The sequence below is a fragment of the Vipera ursinii genome (genome assembly GCF_947247035.1).
Source record: "Vipera ursinii genome assembly, chromosome: Z".
NCBI lineage: Eukaryota > Metazoa > Chordata > Lepidosauria > Squamata > Viperidae > Vipera > Vipera ursinii.
This window is the reverse complement of record NC_139517.1, coordinates 52,517,943-52,537,096: the sequence shown is the minus strand read 5'-3', so window position 1 is coordinate 52,537,096 and position 19,154 is coordinate 52,517,943. Positions and strand designations below refer to the sequence as shown.

General features: G+C 37.8%; 1 protein-coding gene across 1 annotated transcript in view; it reads right to left on the bottom strand.

Annotated features, from left to right (window-relative positions):
- The window catches only part of MOCOS (molybdenum cofactor sulfurase), a gene marked incomplete at its 5' end in the record, with an annotated part of 117,389 nt that overhangs the window by 28,444 nt on the left and 69,791 nt on the right, over window positions 1-19,154 (bottom strand). The window contains 3 exons of the mRNA XM_083377081.1: window positions 7,855-7,936; window positions 16,236-16,398; window positions 17,589-18,044. Coding sequence (XP_083233207.1) covers window positions 7,855-7,936; window positions 16,236-16,398; window positions 17,589-18,044 — 701 coding nt within the window. The remainder of the gene's footprint in view (window positions 1-7,854; window positions 7,937-16,235; window positions 16,399-17,588; window positions 18,045-19,154) is intronic.

Genomic DNA, 19,154 nt, shown 5'->3' with positions numbered 1-19,154 from the left:
CCATTAAGCACCTGGGGCGGAACCATCTAGTTGGCTCAACAACCCCACGGTGGGGAGTGGCAAAACGGAAGACCAGCCGCAGGAGATGATGATCGGTCCATGACAGGGGCATAACAATTGGGGAGCCCCCACCAAGATCATCTAACCACTGACCAGATAAGAAAACCAAGTCAAGGGTGTGGCCTCCCTCATGGGTTGGTCCATGAATTACCTGCGTCAGGTCCATGGCCGTCATGGAAGCCATGAACTCCCGAGCTAACTCAGATGCTCCTCCCAGGGATGGTAGATTGAAGTCTCCCAAAACCATTAGTTTAGGAAACTCAATCACCAGCCCTGAGAGGATATCGAGAAGCTCAGGCAGGGCTGCTGCTACGCGACTAGGCGAAAGGTACGCGAGCAGCAAGCCCAACTGCGCCCTAGGACCAAACCTCAATAAGAGAGATTCACACCCGACTATCTGAGGAACGGTGGCCTCCTGCGGACATAAGGTCTCCCTCATAACTACAGCCACTCCCCCACCCCTACCCTGAGTCCGAGGCCGGTGTAGCACCCGGAAGCCTGGTGGGCAGAGATCCACCAGGGGGATACCACCCTCTGGGCCCAACCAGGTTTCCGTAATGCAAACCAGGTCCGCTTGCTCACCCTTGACTAAATCCCGGACGAGGGGAGCCTTATTAGCAACCGACCTGGCATTTAGGTACACCAGTCGGAGCTCAGGTGGCTGCGCATCCCCGCTCCCAGAGCCTTGGGTCGAAGGCAGAGGGTCGGAGCGCCTCACCGCTTGCAGATAGCGGAGAGGCCCTCCCGGAGAGGCCCTCTGATCTTACACCTGCAGCCATTCCCTATCGTCGTGGGAATTGGCATTCCCACGACCCGCTCCAGAGCTCCAGAGATGTCTCTTTCTTTGTTTCTAATCCTTTAATCAGCTTATCTTTCCAAATTATTGTTGTTAATACCGCTAGATTGTGTACAAATAATAGTGCTGAAAGTGGGCAGCCTTATCTCGTATCTTTTTGTATTTGGAAGCTTTTTGTTAATTCTCCATTTATAATTACTTTTGCTTCTTGTTTAGAGTAGATTGCTTTGAACATGTTTATGAATCTTTCCCCAAATTCCATATATTTAAGTTGGGTCAACATAAAATTCCATTTGACATTGTCAAATGCTTTCTGAGCATCAACAAAAATCAATGCCATTTGTTTTTCATTGTGTGATTCATAATATTCTAGGGCAGGGGTGTCAAACTCAATTTCACTGAGGGCTGCATCAGCATTGCGGTTGCCCTCAGGGGGCCGGGTGGGCATGGCCAGGGTGGGCGTGGCCTACTGGGTGGGTGTGGCTAGAGTGGGTGTGGCCTACTGGGTGGGCATGGCCAGCTCTACATTGTTCGCATCAAGGGTGCCTATGGGGGCCTGGGCAGAAGTGGGACAGATCTGAGGGTCTCTGGCAGAAGGAGGGTCTCTGGGCCAGGGCCAAGGCAGTGGGGGCCGTTCCCTCACTGTTTCCAGCATGGCTTCGCGGGCCATATGAAACCACTTTGTGGGCCAGATCCGGCCCCCGGGCCTTGTGTTTGACATGTCTGTTCTAGGGTGTCTAATATAATCCTAAGATTATGTCTTATTTGCCTTTTGGGTAAGAAACCATTTTGGTCGGTATGGATAAATTCAACCAAGCATCTTTTTAATCTTTTTGCCATTATAGTCATAAAGATCTTATAATCCGTATTCAGTAAAGAAATAGGTCTATAGTTTTTAATACAGGTCAAATCAGAGTTTTCTTTAGGAATTAGCGAGATGGTTGCTTCTTTCCATGAATTTGGGATTTTTGTTACTTTTAATACTTCATTAAATGTATCTAATAAAGTTGGGCCCAAAAGTTCTTGAAGGTTCTTGTATATTTCAGATGGTAGTCCATCAGGACTGGGCATTTTGTTACTTTTTTGTTTTTTAATTGCTTCCATAATTTCCTGGGGTATTATGTCCTTAATATATTTTGAAATTCTTTGGGTACCTTCGGCAAGTCCGCGCTCATGAGGCATTGTAATATTTTTCCCTCACTGACCTTTTCATCATCTTTATAGAGGCTTTTATAAAATTCGTATGCTGCATGTTTTTTTTTCTTCATTTTGATGTACCATCTCCCCTATGTTGCATAGTTTACTAATCCTTTATCTTTTCATTTTTTCAATCTGTAAGCCAACCATCTCCTGGGTTTGTTTGCATGTTCAAAAATTTTTTGTCTAATGCTTTTTATTCTTTATGCCATTTCTTCCTTTTCTATAATATTCAGTTTATGCTTATTTAAATCTAGTTGTCGTTTTAGGTCCCTATATTGTGGGGTTTTTTGTAGTTCTGTTTCCAGTTTTTTGTGCTCTTCCTCTAAACTTTTTTGATACTGCCTTTTCTTTTTATTTTCATTGGCCATATATGCAATTGCAGTTCCTCTCGTGACTGCCTTGGCCATATCGCATAAGTTTTGGATGTTAGTCTTCTCTTTCTTATTCGTCTGGAAGAATATCTGTATTTGTTCTTCCATCTTATACTTAAATTCTTTTTTATTTATGATTGCCTTTTTTACGGTCCACCTCCTTGTTGTCTTCTGTCCTTTCTATTTAATTATAATAGGATTATGGTCTGCCCATGTATTAATATGTATTGCTATGTCATCTACATCTGAATTTAATTCTTTCGTTGTCTAGACCATTTCAATTCTAGACCATGATTGGTGACGCCCTGAATAATATGTGAATTGCTTTGCATTCAAATTTCTCTCCCTCCAACTATCCTGGATATTAAATTCCTCCACCATTTTGAAAAAAGTACCGGGTAGTATTCTCCTGGTTCCTTTCCTTACTTCCTCACATTTATAATCTAATTCTGTTTACAATTGCATTGAAATCGCCAATTAAGCAAATGTTCTCATATTCAATGTCACCAATAACTTTATGTAGTTTCTTATAAAATTGTCTCTATTTCTTATTGGGGGCATAAATTCCTACCAGGGTGACTTTTTTTTATTCAGGGAGATTTCAATTATCAATATTCTACCTTCCTCGTCTTGATAGATTTGTTTTGTTTGGATTCTTTCCTTGACATATATCACAATTCCTCCTTTTTTCTGCTGTGAAAGTGATACAAATTATATTCCTAACTTAGGGTACTTTAATAAATCTTGATGCTGGTTCTTTATATATGTTTCTTGTATAATTATTATGTCTAAGTTTTTCTTATTGAGCCTGTTCAAAATTTTATTTCTCTTAGCCAGGGAATTTAAACCATTTACGTTTAATGATAGTGCTGTTAGTTCTTCCACATTACTGCCTATATTTTAATCTTGTTGCTCTCATCGGTCTTTCTTCCTTAAATTCTTCGAGTCTGCTTTCATCACCATTGCCATATTTCATTTTTTCTCTTCTCTCAGTTTCCCATTTTTTGCCTTGTGATTCTTGTGTCTTTCTGTTATATCTCTCTGTGGTGTCCTCTTCTGTTAGTTCTCTTTCTTCTGATTCATTTTTGTTGTCTAGATACTGCTAAAAAAATTATTCTGCTTTGTCTATTGTATCCAGCCTATGTCTTTTTTCTTGCCAGGTCACCAGGATCCCTTCTGGCATCAACCACCTAAAGTTGATGTTTTGTCTTATTAATTTCGATGTGATGTGTTGATAAATCTCTTACCCTCCTGGGGACTTGTTTGAGAACTGTTAGTTGTTGTCCTCTGTGTTCTATTGGGTTGTCTCTAGTTCTGTGCAAGATCTCATCCTTGATTGACTTCTTAACAAATCTATTATGTACTTCCTTAGGTAAGTTGTTTCTTCTCACATAATTTGTGTGGATTCTATATATTTCATCGATCTCAGTTGCTATTTCTTCTTTCCCAGTCCCTAAGACCCTTGCTAACAGATCCATCATCATTTCTAGGAGCTCTTCCCCTTTCTCTTCTTTCACGTTTTGAAAACAGGTAATTATCTGCTTTCTCTGTTTCAAGCAAGATAACAGTTTTTTCTAATTCTTTGTTTGCTTGTGAGAGTTTTTCATTCATTTCATCTACTCTTCTTTCTTCCTTATTCATTCTATCTTCCATTTCTAATAATTTCTGTTCATTTTTCAATATTTGTTGTTGGAAACATTTGAATTTTCCATCCATTGCTTCCATCTCCTCTTTAAGTTCTCCAATATAGTTCCTTATTTCACCTATTTCTTTTTTCAAGTCCTCTTGATTTCTCAGCATAACCTCCTGCATAAATTGTAGCATTGAGTGAGCCTGCTCTCTCATATGGCATCATTTCCTCTATCGATATTTGCCCTAGTGGGCTTAGTTCCGCTGATGTGGCTTGAGTTATCTGCCTTATTCCAGTCCCAACTCTTGTTAGGTTGGGAATGCTTGTCATCTTTCAAAATGACGTCAGCCAACCCTCCCCCTTGTGTACAATCTTTATCTTTCTCTCCGCCACACATGAAATATTTATCATACTTCTAAAGTTATGGCCACTGATACCTTATATCTTAACAATAATATGTTCTGTTGCTAACACAATATAAAACCTCTTACACTAACACTTCTAATATACAATAATTAACGGTCTGATATATTAATCAATTTCAAATGTTCATATTCCACTGCAATTCTAATTTATCTATATAATAATATATAACAATAATATAACAATACGTTTAAGTATTGTAACAGGTATTCAATTCATTAACAATATAGACCAGGTTTTACAATGAATCTCTTAACAGTTATAAATGTTGATATGTTCAGCAAGGTAGGCTATTAAATGATTTTCTCAGCCTCCTTAAACTTTCATTCTTCTGTTCCTAGTTGGTCTCTTCCAATTCAAGCATACAATGAATTATATTCAGTTAGTTCTTATTTGTCTGAACTCTCAGTTCAGTTACAGCTTATCCTTTTTGTTTTTAGAATATTTTTAAGGCAATTTTTTTACTTCTTAACTTGTAAGTATCACTCTTTCCTCCTTTAATGCTACTTAGTTTCCAGTTCTTATTCAAAATGTCCACTTTCTCTGCTCAGTCAGCACTGTCACTCTTCAGGTTTTTTAACTTCTTCTTAGCTTTACTGCAAGAGCCGAAGAGAGAAACCACCCTTGTTCGTTAATCCTTGTGGCTTATTAGTCCGTTGCTTTAAGGTAAAGCCTCTTTTTTCCCCTGTCTCTTTATCACCGCTATCTGACAGGGGGGGTAGTTTTCCCCCTTTCGCTCTGGGGTTTCCCTTCTCTTCTTTTCTTCCTTGAAGTTCTCCAGAATGATTTTATGCTCTGGAACACTTGCAAGGATTCGCTAGGTACTCATGGCACCAGGTTAGTTGTAACAGTGTCCCGCTGATTCACTGCTATTTCTGTCCAGTTGGGCTGTCTCCTTCTCCCAGCCGACTTCTCCGAGGCTTTCCTGCTTTTTACGATTCAGACTGCCATCCAGAATCGTTCAGCTGAGCGCTTCTTTATCCAATCTCCAAGAGATCTAGGGCTTTAAAAAACCCACCGGGCACAGAGAAGTGGCTGTGGAATCAGTGCACTCATTCAGAGCGGTGTCTCAACACAGCCATTCCATTTGACAGCTGGCTCCGCCTCAAATATTTCCTTTATCTAAGCTATTTCAACTTTTTTATATTACTCATATCAAGAAATAGAATAAAGAAGGGGAAAAAGCATACTATATTATTTAAGAGATTCATCCCTTTTAGAATTATACACACACACACACACACACACACACACACACACAAAGTCCAAATCTTTCCTATTTCTTTTTTGTATATAAATTTTATTAGTTTTTAAAGGGTTAGGGATAAAATGGGGTCAGGATTGGGATTGAGGTTTGGGTTAGGGCTGGGGTTGGGGACAGGGTTTCCCCAGGTAACATTTTCAATATTTAATGAACAGCATATTGTCTGGGTACATGTATTTAACTAGCAATAATAGATATAGTTAATTATCAGAAACAATGTTGATTAATCACTCAGTAGCCTTCTTCTAATATATATTCAAATTAGATATCATATTCCTTTCTCTCTGACTCGTTTTTCTAGCCATTAGTAAAAATTATCCCATATTCTAAATTACACCGAGTCTTCTTTGTCTTTAATCTCTAAAGTCAATCTATCAATTTCTGCCCACTTTAGAATTTTCTTAATTAGTACTTCTTCAGTTGGTAAGTTTTCATTTTTCCAATATGGGGCAAATACAATTCTTGCTGCTGCTAATACATGTAGTATTAAATATCTACAATCTTTCCCATACTTGGCTCCTAGTATTCCTAACAAAAACAATTCTGGTTTGAAGTCTATTTGTTTTTTAGTCATCTTCTCCAACCATAGGTGTATTTTAGCCCAAAACCTTTTTGCTTTAGGGCATGTCCACCAGATGTGGTAATAAGTACCTGGCCTTTGTTTGCATTTCCAACAATTGTTTGAAGTATTTTTAAATATTTTTGCTATTCTCACTGGTGTCATATGTCATCTGCAAAACATTCTGTATAAGTTTTATTTATATGGCACTGCTTTAGTTAATTTAATATTTTTTCCCATAATTTCTGCCACTCTTCTAATTCTATATTATATCCAAAATTCTAAGCCCATATTATCATTGTTTCTTTTACTTGTTCTTCCTCCATCTTTAGGTTTAACAGAAATCTATAGTTTCTTGATCAGTTTTTCATCCGTTTTTAACAGTATCTGATCAAATTCTGTCTGTTCTTTATAAAATCCCATTGTTTTCACATCTTTTTCATATCTCGTTTGAATTTGCAAATATGGCCACCATACTAAGTCAATACCTTGTTCTTGTACGTCTTGTCTGTCTTTCAATTTTCCTTCATTATCCAAAATGTCTGTATATGTCACAACTTTGTTGTAGTTAATTAAATTTGGGTAAGCAAAAGCTTCCATTGTTGAAAGCCATTCAGGTATCTAAATATACATTTTTTATTTTATTTTTTCCCATTCTAAAACAAGCGCATTCCACTGAACCCTGACAGCCCTGCAGCTCCAGCCATCTCTTCCTCAGGCTTGTGTGCTGCTGCCACCAGTTCAGCTCATTCCCCTCCCCCGCTACCACTTTTCTAGGATGGTCGTGTACCACCTGGTAGGTGCCAATGTACCACAGGTGATACCCGTATCACTGGTTGAAAAGCCTTGCTCTAAACAATTGCCTTGCATAGCAGCAGAAATTTTGATCCCAATTGTGGTGATAAGTCAAGGATTATCAGTATAGTTTCCAGGCATTCAGGCCATTAGGCCTTTTCCTTAGAATCAATATATTGATATTCCTGTCTCTTTTGTAGGGTTAGCTACATAATTTGTTTTTGCTTAGCAGCATGCACTTCCTTTCTGTCTTAGCTTTACCATAACTATCCATTGTTTGAAAGTTAGAGATAATAAAAAAAAACTGATTAAAGATCTGTTTGTGTTCTTTTGTCTCTCCCTTTCTTTTTTGAGATAAAAGAGGAAAATGAAAAAGATCCGAAAAAGAAAAAGATACAGGTCTGATTTTAAAGCAATGAATATTTGATGCAATCATACCTTTTCAATTTAAAAAAAACTGATTTAAAGGACTTCCAAAGTGAGAAAAAATCTTCATATTCTTTCAAGGCTTCACATTTGTGTTCAAACTGCATCCTCTAAAACAAGTTACTCTATCCTACTACTGCTACTTATAAAACATATATTTACATACATACATGGAGAAATTATGAATCTACAGCTCTAACTGGTGTTAGTGAGAAATTATAATGAAATAATTTCACTAATGTTACATCCAAAGGTAGTTTATAGTCTCCTTTCCATTATGAAATGTTTTTCATTATGTAAATTTTTGCTTCTTGCACCTGTCCTACCCACCTGTGAGAACAAACTTTGCTTTGACAAATTTCTGTTAAAGCTCCCCCATGTTCGTCTAAGGATACAGAAATAGGATTCATTCCTATGAAAAGAACAGAGACAAAAATCACTAGCAAATAAATATTTTTAAAGGACCAGTCTTAACTTCAATTCTCAAGGAAGAGAATCCACCATCTGTAGACCAGGCAGTCAATCCAGAGAGGTATGTTGTCTCCCTGGAGCAAAAATCAAAGATGTGGCTGACAACATAACCAAAACAATAAAACCCACAGATTACTATCCTTTTCTATACTACATATAGGGATGACACTAAGATGGATGTGAAAAAAATATTGAGTGATTACGAGCAGCTAGGCAAGAAAGTCAAGGAATTAGGTGCACAAGTAGTTTTTTTATCTGTACTGCGAAAGAAGCATTCTAGAAGTGAACAACTGGCTAAAAGGCTGGTATCGCCAAAAGAACTTTGGATTCTTGGACCATGGTCTCCACTACCTCTATGATGGACTTTTGGCAAGGGATGGGCTGCACCTCACAAAAACTAGGAAGAATGTTTTTGGAAAATGACTGGGTCAACTTATCATGAGGTCTTTAAACTAAAATTGAGGGGGTAGGGTGACCAATCTTTAGGATCTCCGGGACCTAATTCCAACCCAAAACCCTAGAAAACAAATCAAATAATGAGGTAAGTAGGGATGGGAAGGATGACAACCCCAAACACCAAATAGGAGACATAGGAAGCATACCCAGAGTCAGACATAAAGATCTCAAATGCCTATATATAAATGATCAAAGTCAAAGGGGAACACATAGGGTGAACCTGAATTACTAATACATGAAGGTAGATGTGATATAATTGGAATTACTGAAACATGGTGGTATAAAATCCATGACTGGAACATACTGATAGAATGATACAAACTGTTAAAAAAAACCTAGACCCCATAAAAGATGAGATGGAGTTGCACTGTATGTAAAACACCACTATATTGCTACAGAAATGCATGAGACCAAAGATGAAATTTCCTAGAATGCATATGGGTCAACATAAAACAAAAAAAGAATGACATTGCCAAAGGTGCCATAGGCCACCCAAGCAAGCAGAAAAAATAGATGTAGTTTTTACTAACCAATTAACAAATATATGTAGGAAACACAAGACAATAGTAATGAGGGACTTCAATTACCCTGACATCAACTAGAAGACTAATTCTGCACCAAGAGAAAAATCAAATAGGTTTCTGACCAACCTAGCTGACAATTTTGTTCTCCAAAGGGTAGAGGAGGGAACTAGAGGGACAGCCATATAAGACTAGACTTAATTCTCATGAACATAGAAGTGATAGAGGGAGTTGAAACTGCAGGAATCTTGTGTGAGACTGACCATGTCATACTGGAATTCAATATAATGCAATCACAAGCAATAGAACATAATGATACCAGAGTCTTAAATTTTAAAAAGCTGATTTTAACAAACTCAAGAGAGCTTGGGAAAGATTCCTTGGATGAAAATCCTAAAGGGGAAAACAACTCAAGAAGCTTGGGGTACTCTGAAAAATATGATCATAAAAGTCCAGACCAGCATAATACCACTGAAAAAAAATAAGAAATCCAAGAAGAAACTAGCATGGCTACACAAAGATCTCTCTGATAAACTGAAAGCACAGTCTGAAAGGAAGATTTATTGTACAAATTACAACTGATCATCATCTCATGTCAAAAGACTATCCATCTTATTAATAATATGCTGAGTAACAAGACTTTTCAAATAATAATGGGGGGGAGTGAGAAGATTAAATAATGGCCTACTACAGGACTCTGTGCTGGCTCCCACATTGTTCAGTTTATACATATCTAACATGCCAAATACAAAAGGACGGAAATTACATGGATGACCAGGCCCTAGCAGCCCAAATGAAACGTATGAAGGATGGTGACAGCTCCCTCACAGAAGACTAAAAGCTCTGGGGAAGTTCTTTGTTGACTGGAAGCTCATCCCAAGTATGACTAAAACAGAAACAGTGTTGTGGGAGATGAAAATATAGTCCCCTCTTCATATAACATGATGTGGCTGAAGCAAACCTGAGATAGGCCCCACAATAGTGATTTAAAACAAAGCTTTGACTTGAACTTTATACTATTTCACAATACGAATGTACTATTTGTGCAATATGAGCTTTGTGCAATATGAAATCGCAAAGTAGATAGTTCTATGTATATTTGGAACATGAGTATTGTAACTGTGGGAGAAATAGGGAACTGAAAGTAGCTGATGGATGCAGGTTCCAATGTACATGGGTACATGTAGAAAGTTATGTTCAGCAGAAAGTATATGTGGAAAGTAAGTGAGCAGGGGGTCAGTAAAATGTCAGCAAAGTCAGTGGACAATCTGACTACAGTCTTAGAACAAGAAAGGGTATAAAAGTTGGGAGTGGATCTGATTGATTTGCCATTGGCCTATAGCTGTCCTTTTGGATTCTACTATACCATATGGTCCTCATTACAATGGGTTATTAATGTATGTGATAATGTGTTATTATGCTTGCTATGTTCCAAATTATTAGTAAAATAAACCTTTGAATCTTAAAGTAAGAATTATTGTTTTGTGTTGCTGTCTCTTGTCTTTATCATTGGGTTTTTCCACGTCAGTGTGTTACCACCTTAATAACAAAGCAAAAATAGTCCTGAAGGTATACTTCAATAACAGCCTGCTGCCTAACAACCCTTTTGAAAATAACTTGGTGTAATGCTGGACCGAACTCTCCCTTACAAGAAATACAGCAGCAAAAATTAATACTAGAAATTACATACTTCAGGGAGCCTCTGCTTCTATGCTCAGAAGATCAGCATTGGGATTGGATTATTCTACAGCTGAATGTTGTGGCTCTGTCTTAATGAACAGCTTCAAAGCCGAAGAGCCAGCGCTTGTCCGAGGATGTGGCCGTGGTCATGTGGCTGGCATGACTAGATGCCAAAGGCGCACGGAACACTGTTACCTTCCCACCGTAGTGGTCGCTGTTTTTCTACTTGCATTTTTACGTGCTTTTGAACTGCTAGGTTGGCAGAAGCTGGGACGAGTAACAGGCGCTCACTCCGTTACGCGGCACTCGGGATTCGACCCGCCAAACTGCTGACCTTCTGATCGACAAGCTCAGTGTCCTAACCCACTGAGCCACCGCGTCCAAAAATTAGCAGCTTTCAATGCCACCCGCCAGCATTTGAATACTCTCAATAGGATTCACACCTTGCATGGCATTTGTTGTGATTCTTTGTTTAAGTGTGGTAGAGTATCCTCCCCTGAATGTGACTGTGGTGCTCCTCACTAGACATTGGATCATATATTGACTAGCCACCATATGAGAGCTTATACAGAAGAAAAAACATATTTTCTTCAACTAATAAATACTACATTTAAATGGCATAAATATTAATAGATAAAACACTAGTTCTATTTTCATGAACCAACATATTTCAAAATATAAACTATAATTTATATATAATTTATTGAATTCCTCATGCCTCATAAAATTGACTAGTGTTATGTCTCTGTGATGACCCAGGGCACAGCACAAAGGCAATTCAATCAGCTGGCAATGTAAACAATTCTTTAATTGCTGCAAATTTCCTCCATATGATCCCATGTTTGCTGGCAAGCCTCCAACAACAGAACACACACACAGCAGTTTCAATACAGCCTGATTAGTATAAGAACATAAAGGTATAAAGGTAAAGGTTCCCCCGCACATGCCTGCTAGTCGTTTCCAACTCTAGGAGCCGGTGCTCATCTCCGTTTCAACGCTGAAGAGCCAGCACTTGTCCGAGGACGTCTCCATGGTCATGTGGCTGGCATGACTAGATGCCAAAGGCGCACGGAACGCTGTTACCTTCCCACCGTAGTGGTCCCTATTTTTCTAGTGGCATTTTTACGTGCTTTCAAACTGCTAGGTTGGCAGAAGCTGGGACGAGTAACAGGCGCTCACTGTTACGCGGCACTCGTGATTTGACCCGCCAAACTGCTGACCATCTGATCGACAAGCTCAGCATCCTAACCCACTGAGCCACTGCGTCCCTTATAAGAACATACTCAAGGCCATATAGATAACAAACAAGAAAACTTAACAAGTCCATTTGAATCCCAGCTTGCCTGAGCAGTTTTCAAAGAGAGAATCCGAAACACAGTCCGAGGTCATAATACATTCAATCCACGTGGTCAGCCAGTCCGGTAGGCAAGGTGTCCAGGTTTTCCAAAGGCAGAGAACAAGAGCAACAATACACATCCCTTCCAGGTTTCAACGTTTGTTCCCGGCAAATGCCCCACCCCACAGCATCTCCTTAAATCTCAACCTCCACGTGTGCCTTGTGCAGTGGGGCGGGACACTCTCCTCCCAAGTAATTGAGCCTGTTTGTGTTGTTCCCTCCTTCTCTCCACTCTCCATGCTATAGGATCAGGTGGGGGTGGGCCTTGCTCCTCCTGACATTGTGCTTTTCCTACTGTGAGCAGAGCTCTATCGTTATAGGAAGTCCTTGCTTAACATTCAGCGACCATTCAAAATTAGAAAATATTTATGACTTATGCCCAAAGTTAGAAACATTACAGTGCCTCCATGGTCATATGATTAAAATCCAGATGCTTGACAGCAGGCATGTCTTTATAACTGTGGGGGTACTGCAACCCACCTGCCTATCTCCCCCCATTTAGGCCACCCTGCATATCACTAAACTTGGCCATTGCACCAGACCTGGTCCTGAAGTAGAAGCCTGGGTCTCTGGCAGTCTCAGTCAGCTGCCACCACCCCAGGTCTCATACTCAGACCTAGTGCCACTACTGCTACTCAGAAATACTGCTTCGTGCCATTTCCCAAAGCACATGAAACTTGGGGAACAATGTTAATGCCCCTGACATCCAGGACTCCCAAGAATCTGTCATGCACTGTTTATTTTCAGATGTTTTTCTCCAGCTGTTGAGAGGCCTATACAGCCTTCCAATGCTTTGAAAGACTTTCAAAGTCTCATTAGAACAAGAAAACGGGGTGGTTTTGGGAAACAAGGCCCAGTGTAACGGGGAGCTGGCTTGGATAGATGCAGGCTTCTAAACAGCATGAGAAAAATGCCAGAAGGTAAGTAGCAGACAGCAGGCCATCAGAACTGCTGGGGGATGGGGGAATTGCTCCTTGGAGAATGGTGCAATTACCCTAACATGACCCACTAACTTCAGGCTCTTATTTCTTGCTATGGAGAGCCCCACATAGCCTATCCAATGCTTTGGAAGGTTTCCAATGCTCATTAGAAATGGATATGAGGTAGTTTTTAGAATGTGCAACTAGAACCTAAACTGGATAGGTGCTGCCCTCCTAACAGCAGGAGAAAAATGTCTAAAGATAAGCAATATGTGTTAGATCCTCAAGAGTGCTGGTTGATGGAGCAATCATGCTCTTTACCATGACTCACATGCCTTGAAAAATGGCACAAGGCTGCATTTGTGCATGGCAGCAGCAATGCTAGGGCTGCTGACTGGAGATGTAGCAAATGGCTGAGATTCTAGTTGAAGCTCAGGCTTGGCACTGCAGCAAGGCCACTGTGTAGGACAGCCTTGGAAAAAAGATAGGCAAGGGGCTCCTCCTCAAGACTGCTGCTAAATGGTGGTTCTCTGGCAGTGCTGCTCCCTGGATTTGAATAGCAGCACTTAGGAATGACCCAAGATGGCTTTTGGATGGCTGTGGACCCACCTGGGAAGATTCCCAGGAGAAGTTGGAAAGTCACTGGTCATCCATCCTTCTCCTTAGCAGTTTGTTATCTAAAGCATGCCTGAGTTTTAACTTCAATTTTTGAATTTTGTTTCACTTTGCTTTTTATCTTTAAAAATTCACTGGCTAGTTGAATGCTGATTTATTTTAGCCGCCTGTGAACTTTATTTGCTTTTTTTTCTTTTACCCTATATTTTGTTGTTTTGAATAAAGTTTGCTTTTCTGTAAGGATAGTGAAAGTGCTTTATTAAATTTACATCTATATTGGATCCTCAGCCCAGAGTTTTTGCATTTTATTAATTTGCAAAATACATGGAGCTTATTTCTTTAATTTTTCTCTTAACTTTGGATAGAAATATTTAGATACCTTCCGTTTCTTTATCTATTTCTTCTCTTTCCTTCATGTTTTTGTTCTTTCTGTTCTCTTATTTATTGTTGCCAAGTTACACATAACAACATTGTATCAGATTACAGACAAACAAATGTGGCTGATATCTGAAAAAAGACCATTTAGTAACATGCAATTTTTAGTTGAAAACTTTTTTAAAAATTTAGATGAAATGATAATGTCTGTGGAAATATTGTGCTAAATTAGGTTCACAAAAGAAATGTGGTTTGAAAGCAGTAGATCATTGGGAAGAAATATGCACTGTACAGACCTAGAGTGCATAGGCCTCCCTGAAGTTCAAGCCTGCATATTTTTTACAACAGCAGCAACCTAATTGAGTAAAGAAGTGATAAACTGGTTTTCCCTAGGACTGAAGGACACTGGGGAATAGATTTATCACACTTAATGGCAAACAATATTATCTGGATTTTTTTTTGGGGGGGGGGGGAAAGACAGACCAACCTTGTAGATTGAATTTATTATATTTAACCAAACAGCAATTGATAAAAGATGGTATTAAGAAATAAACATGAATATTTGATCCAGGACAAATTACTACTAACTCTTGAGACAATTTGGGATAGATAAGATGCTGTGGTATATTTTCTACGAGTTGATTACAATAACAATTTGTTAAGATAGAATTTTAAAACTTAGTTTTGCTTTTCTATTATTACTGTTGTTCTTGTTAACTTTGTTGTCATTAATATAACATACAGATGACAAGTTATTAATTTGCAAATATATTTAGTAGTTTAAATATTTTGGGTCTGTTCTCCAAGGGTGGGAAAGTAATATTGTAGTAATGTATCAATCAGTATTCAACTAATGGGGATAACATGTGTATATGTGTTTTTTAATGTCTTCTTTATTTTGTGTTTTTTTTGTAGTTTTGTATTTTAACTTTCTTTGAATAAAATAATGGAACCAAAAGGAAAAAAAAAAGAAAAAAGATAGGGAGTTGGGCAATGGCAGGGCTAGGGCTGAAAGTCAAGGCCTGGGGCTTTCGCTTGCTAGGCCCAGTGCTTCCACCGATGAGTGATGTATTGCAGTCCTGAGTTGTGGCAGCTGTGGCTTTGCATTATACTCCAACAGACCACCAGCTCATGTACCTGTGCTGGGCCTCCCAGGACATCCCACACACCCTGAAGCACCCTCACTCTGTATCATAACAGTAATGTGACTGCTGGGATTGCAGTTGTTGAATAACATAATTCCAATCTCACTTAGCAACTGTAATGACTTACAATTGAAATTCCAGTCTCAGTTGTGTTAAGACTATCTTTATACAAGTATCACTTATCATGTCTAGAGTCGCCTTGTAGCAAGATGGGCAACAACACATTTCATAAATAAAAATAAGACAATGTTTCTCAATCTTGGCAACTTTAAAATATGTGATTCTTGACTCAGTTCTGTAAGGGTGGAAACTAGGGGAGGGAGAAAAGAGAAGATGTTGGAAAGATCAGGAACTGGAAAATTTCAGACCATCACAGCATTTTTTTTAAAAATGTACAGACCACTATATTATTAGTCACAGCAACAGCTGAGGAGGATGGAGGAGAAGGTACAGATACAAATGAAGAGTGGGTGGGGCTGGTAAGATATGCTCCACTGAGAACAAGTGCAGACATATGCCCAGAGCAACAAACTTTAAGATAAAAATTCCTTTCTTCCATGCCATAGAACAATGCTTCCTGAAGTCTGATCCTGTGAAAATTGATTATCAGACCCATAACCCCTATCTGTTTTTTGCAATGTTTTTCTATCTATTGCCTAATAACAGATCTTCCCTCTTTCTATCAAGATCATCTTCTTTACTCTCTACACTTGGACAGAGACAACCTTGCAACAGTTTATTCATGTTACAATAATTTCCTGGTCAGTTTATTGCAATACACTGTATGTGGGGCAACCTTTAAAAAACAGAGGCAGTTAGACTGATCAATGGAACTGACATATACCAATATATTATGCCAGTACTTTGCCATCTTTCTACCCATTGGGTGCAAGTCAGTTTCTGTATCCCATTCAAAGTGCTAGTTTAATAAATCCAATATTTCTCAAGAATATCTTGAAACAGAGATTAATAACTGATTTCAATTTGCTATGACTCAATATTTTTTCAAGAGTACTAAACACAATTATAGAACCACTATTTCCTGACATGATCTATCTAAAATGAAAATCTTATAGGATGAATATTTTTGATAACCCTTTCACAGTCGAAGAAACAACCTGTGCATACCAACCTTCTGCTTTGATGATTATCACATTTTGCTCCAGGTCAATTAAAGGTTGTATAAGACAAAGTCGTGGTTCCTGCTTCTGAGTAAGACAAACTCCATTCTGATTTGTAACCATCCAGTTTCGGTCATACAGCAAGCCTTGATTTCCAATAGGCCACTGCATAACCTGAAGAATGCAAAGGAAAATGCAACTGTTATTTAGTCAACAGACATTGAGTAACATTTTAAAAAACCTGACATATATGTGTATTTGTTTTCAGCTCATTACAACAGTAAAGTATGTATATTGTCTTATGTACATGGCACACTTTAAGGCAGTTTAACTTCTTTCTGCAGTTGCAGGCTTCTTTCTGGGTGAATAATCAAATTTCAATCTCCTGCCATTTAGAGATAGGAAACAAGAAAACTATATAGTAAATTTAAAAGATTTGCAAAATCATTTAAATAAAAAAGGTTGTTTTTTTTTAAAAAAAGGCATTTGTTCTCCAAAGTCATTGACTAGTCTATATATTCATGCTATAATCTTGCCAACTTCATGTCATTATCCTACATTCTTCAATTCAGTCTAAAGTTCTTGGAAGATACTATTAAGTAGGTTGATGGCCAATAAAAAGTTACATTCTAGTGCTTTAGCAATCTAAATCAAGTTCTGGTTTAATTTTGAAGTACTTATCCCTTATTGGAATATATAAAAAGTGAAATAGAGTTCCTATTTTTTTCTTCACAGAAAAAAGCAAAATAATCCTATACTGAATGTTAAAAATATTAACCAAAAGGAAAATAACGTGGGGTATTTCAGATATATGAACCTCAGTTTTCAACAGTCCTAGCAGCAAGATGAATAGTAAGAGTTGTATATGGAAAGCGACAGTTACCTGTTCCTAAACTATTTGTCTCATTTCTTTCTGCTGGCCCTCTGCTTTCTGTAATGCATTCCTAATGGTATCATTTTGTTTTTTAAAAAGTTGAATAAAGAAGTCATAGGCTATGCATACCAGGGAGAGAAAAAAGCAAGTTTTCTAACACTATAACTACAAAATCAATAGTGAGGCAAGGGTAAGATTCTAATGTGATAAACACAAGTTAGACATGGATATTTTGAATTCTCTTTGTAACAATCAAGATCTTAGTATAATTTTAATTATATTTGAGTTATTTACTTCTATGTATATGTTAACATAATTTTGGAAAGAAACTTTCTTTTGGTCTAATTTCTCTTGGCCTAATTTACTTTGGAATTTCCAAACCACAAAGTTTTTTATGTTACTTATTTTTATATTTATTTGTTATAACCTCTAAAAAATTCTCCAGCTCAGATATTACACATGACTATAAAATATTACTGAAACCATTTACCTCAAATGCAGCACATGATTTGATTGGGTACAGGTAAATATTGGTGATTGTAATTGTCTTTCTACCATTTGGCACTTCTACTGAGTTAGTAAGAACTTTAGGTATGTTGATTTCTGCATAGCTTTTAGTCAAAAGCAGATTTCCTTCTGGTTTTATCACCGATGCATAGTGGTCACTTAGCTGTAAATTCTTGATTATCCTTTCCAGAGGCTGTTCAGTTGCATTCTTCTCACCATGAGTATTGCTATCCCATCTTGGAAATGATGTGATCTTTGGAACAATCTCCCTCTGGAGTGGACATTTTACTAAGTTGAAAGCAGGTAATCTAATACTTATAATGAATTTCAGGAAGGCTTGGACATCTTCAAATGTAGACATATAGCCAAATGAAATTCTTACAGACCCAGTGGGTTGTCCATCAATTACATCTATGTCATCTCCGCACACATGACCAGCCTATTTAGGAACAAAATAAAAACATATTTTGTAAATTTTGTTAAAATATGACATCGTTTACTAAAGCTACAGCAGAAAGATTCTCTATAAACATAGTATAAATCAGGGATATTAAACTGCCGATTCCCAGGCTGGTTTCATCATACGGAAGCTGCGCCCACCCCATTGCCAGCAATGGAAAAAAAGTTGTGATACGTCACAACACATCACGTGATGTGGTGAGTTTGAAACCCCGGGTCTAAATGCTTTAATGGCATAGTTGATTTAGTAACCTTTGTCCAAAATAAGAACCATCTTTCTTTATCTAATTTTCCATAGAATTACATTCCTGATTATTCATGATGTGTGAAATAACCTTCACAGAAACAGGAGGTTATGAAAGTTGTGAATATTGTGTTCTTAAATGATAGAGGAAGACAGAAGAGGATCAGCTATCTTTAACTGTACAGATCAATAGGGAAAACTAATTTCTGGAAGTAGCAGGAACTTTGGAATTAATTGACTATGATATACTGATGTTCTTAATCTTAAAAGGAACTAAAGCTGAATCTAGAAAAAATGCATATGTAAGATTTCAGAAAAGGAAAATTTAATAATCTCAGAACAATGACAATACAGGTTTATGTAGTCATAATATATATCAGTGATAATATAGAATATATTTACAATTTAATGTCAGGACAAATTAATGAGAAACACAGCTGGATCAAAAATAATTCAAGCCAAATGTACAGTGATGGTTTTACATCAACGGAAGCAAGGTGTTTTATCATAAATCTTGCTTGATCAGTCTTGGTACCTATATTTCTCAACATTTTTATTAATCATTTAGATGAGGTGCAGTTGATACAAAAAAAATCCAAGACATTGGATATATCATGGATATACTTTGCTTCAACAAAATATTAGTTTAAAGATATGCATCTTTATGCAGTCATATTATTCTATTTTTTAATTGTCATTTTCCCCCCTAAAAGATTTCAATTTGTTTTTCAGTTGAATTGTACAGCTTATATGTTAAAGGTGGAAAGAATTCTGAAGTGATTTATCTTGGTCTGGTTTTTTAAAGTGGGATAGTTAATAACCTAGGAGAAATAATATTGACAAACT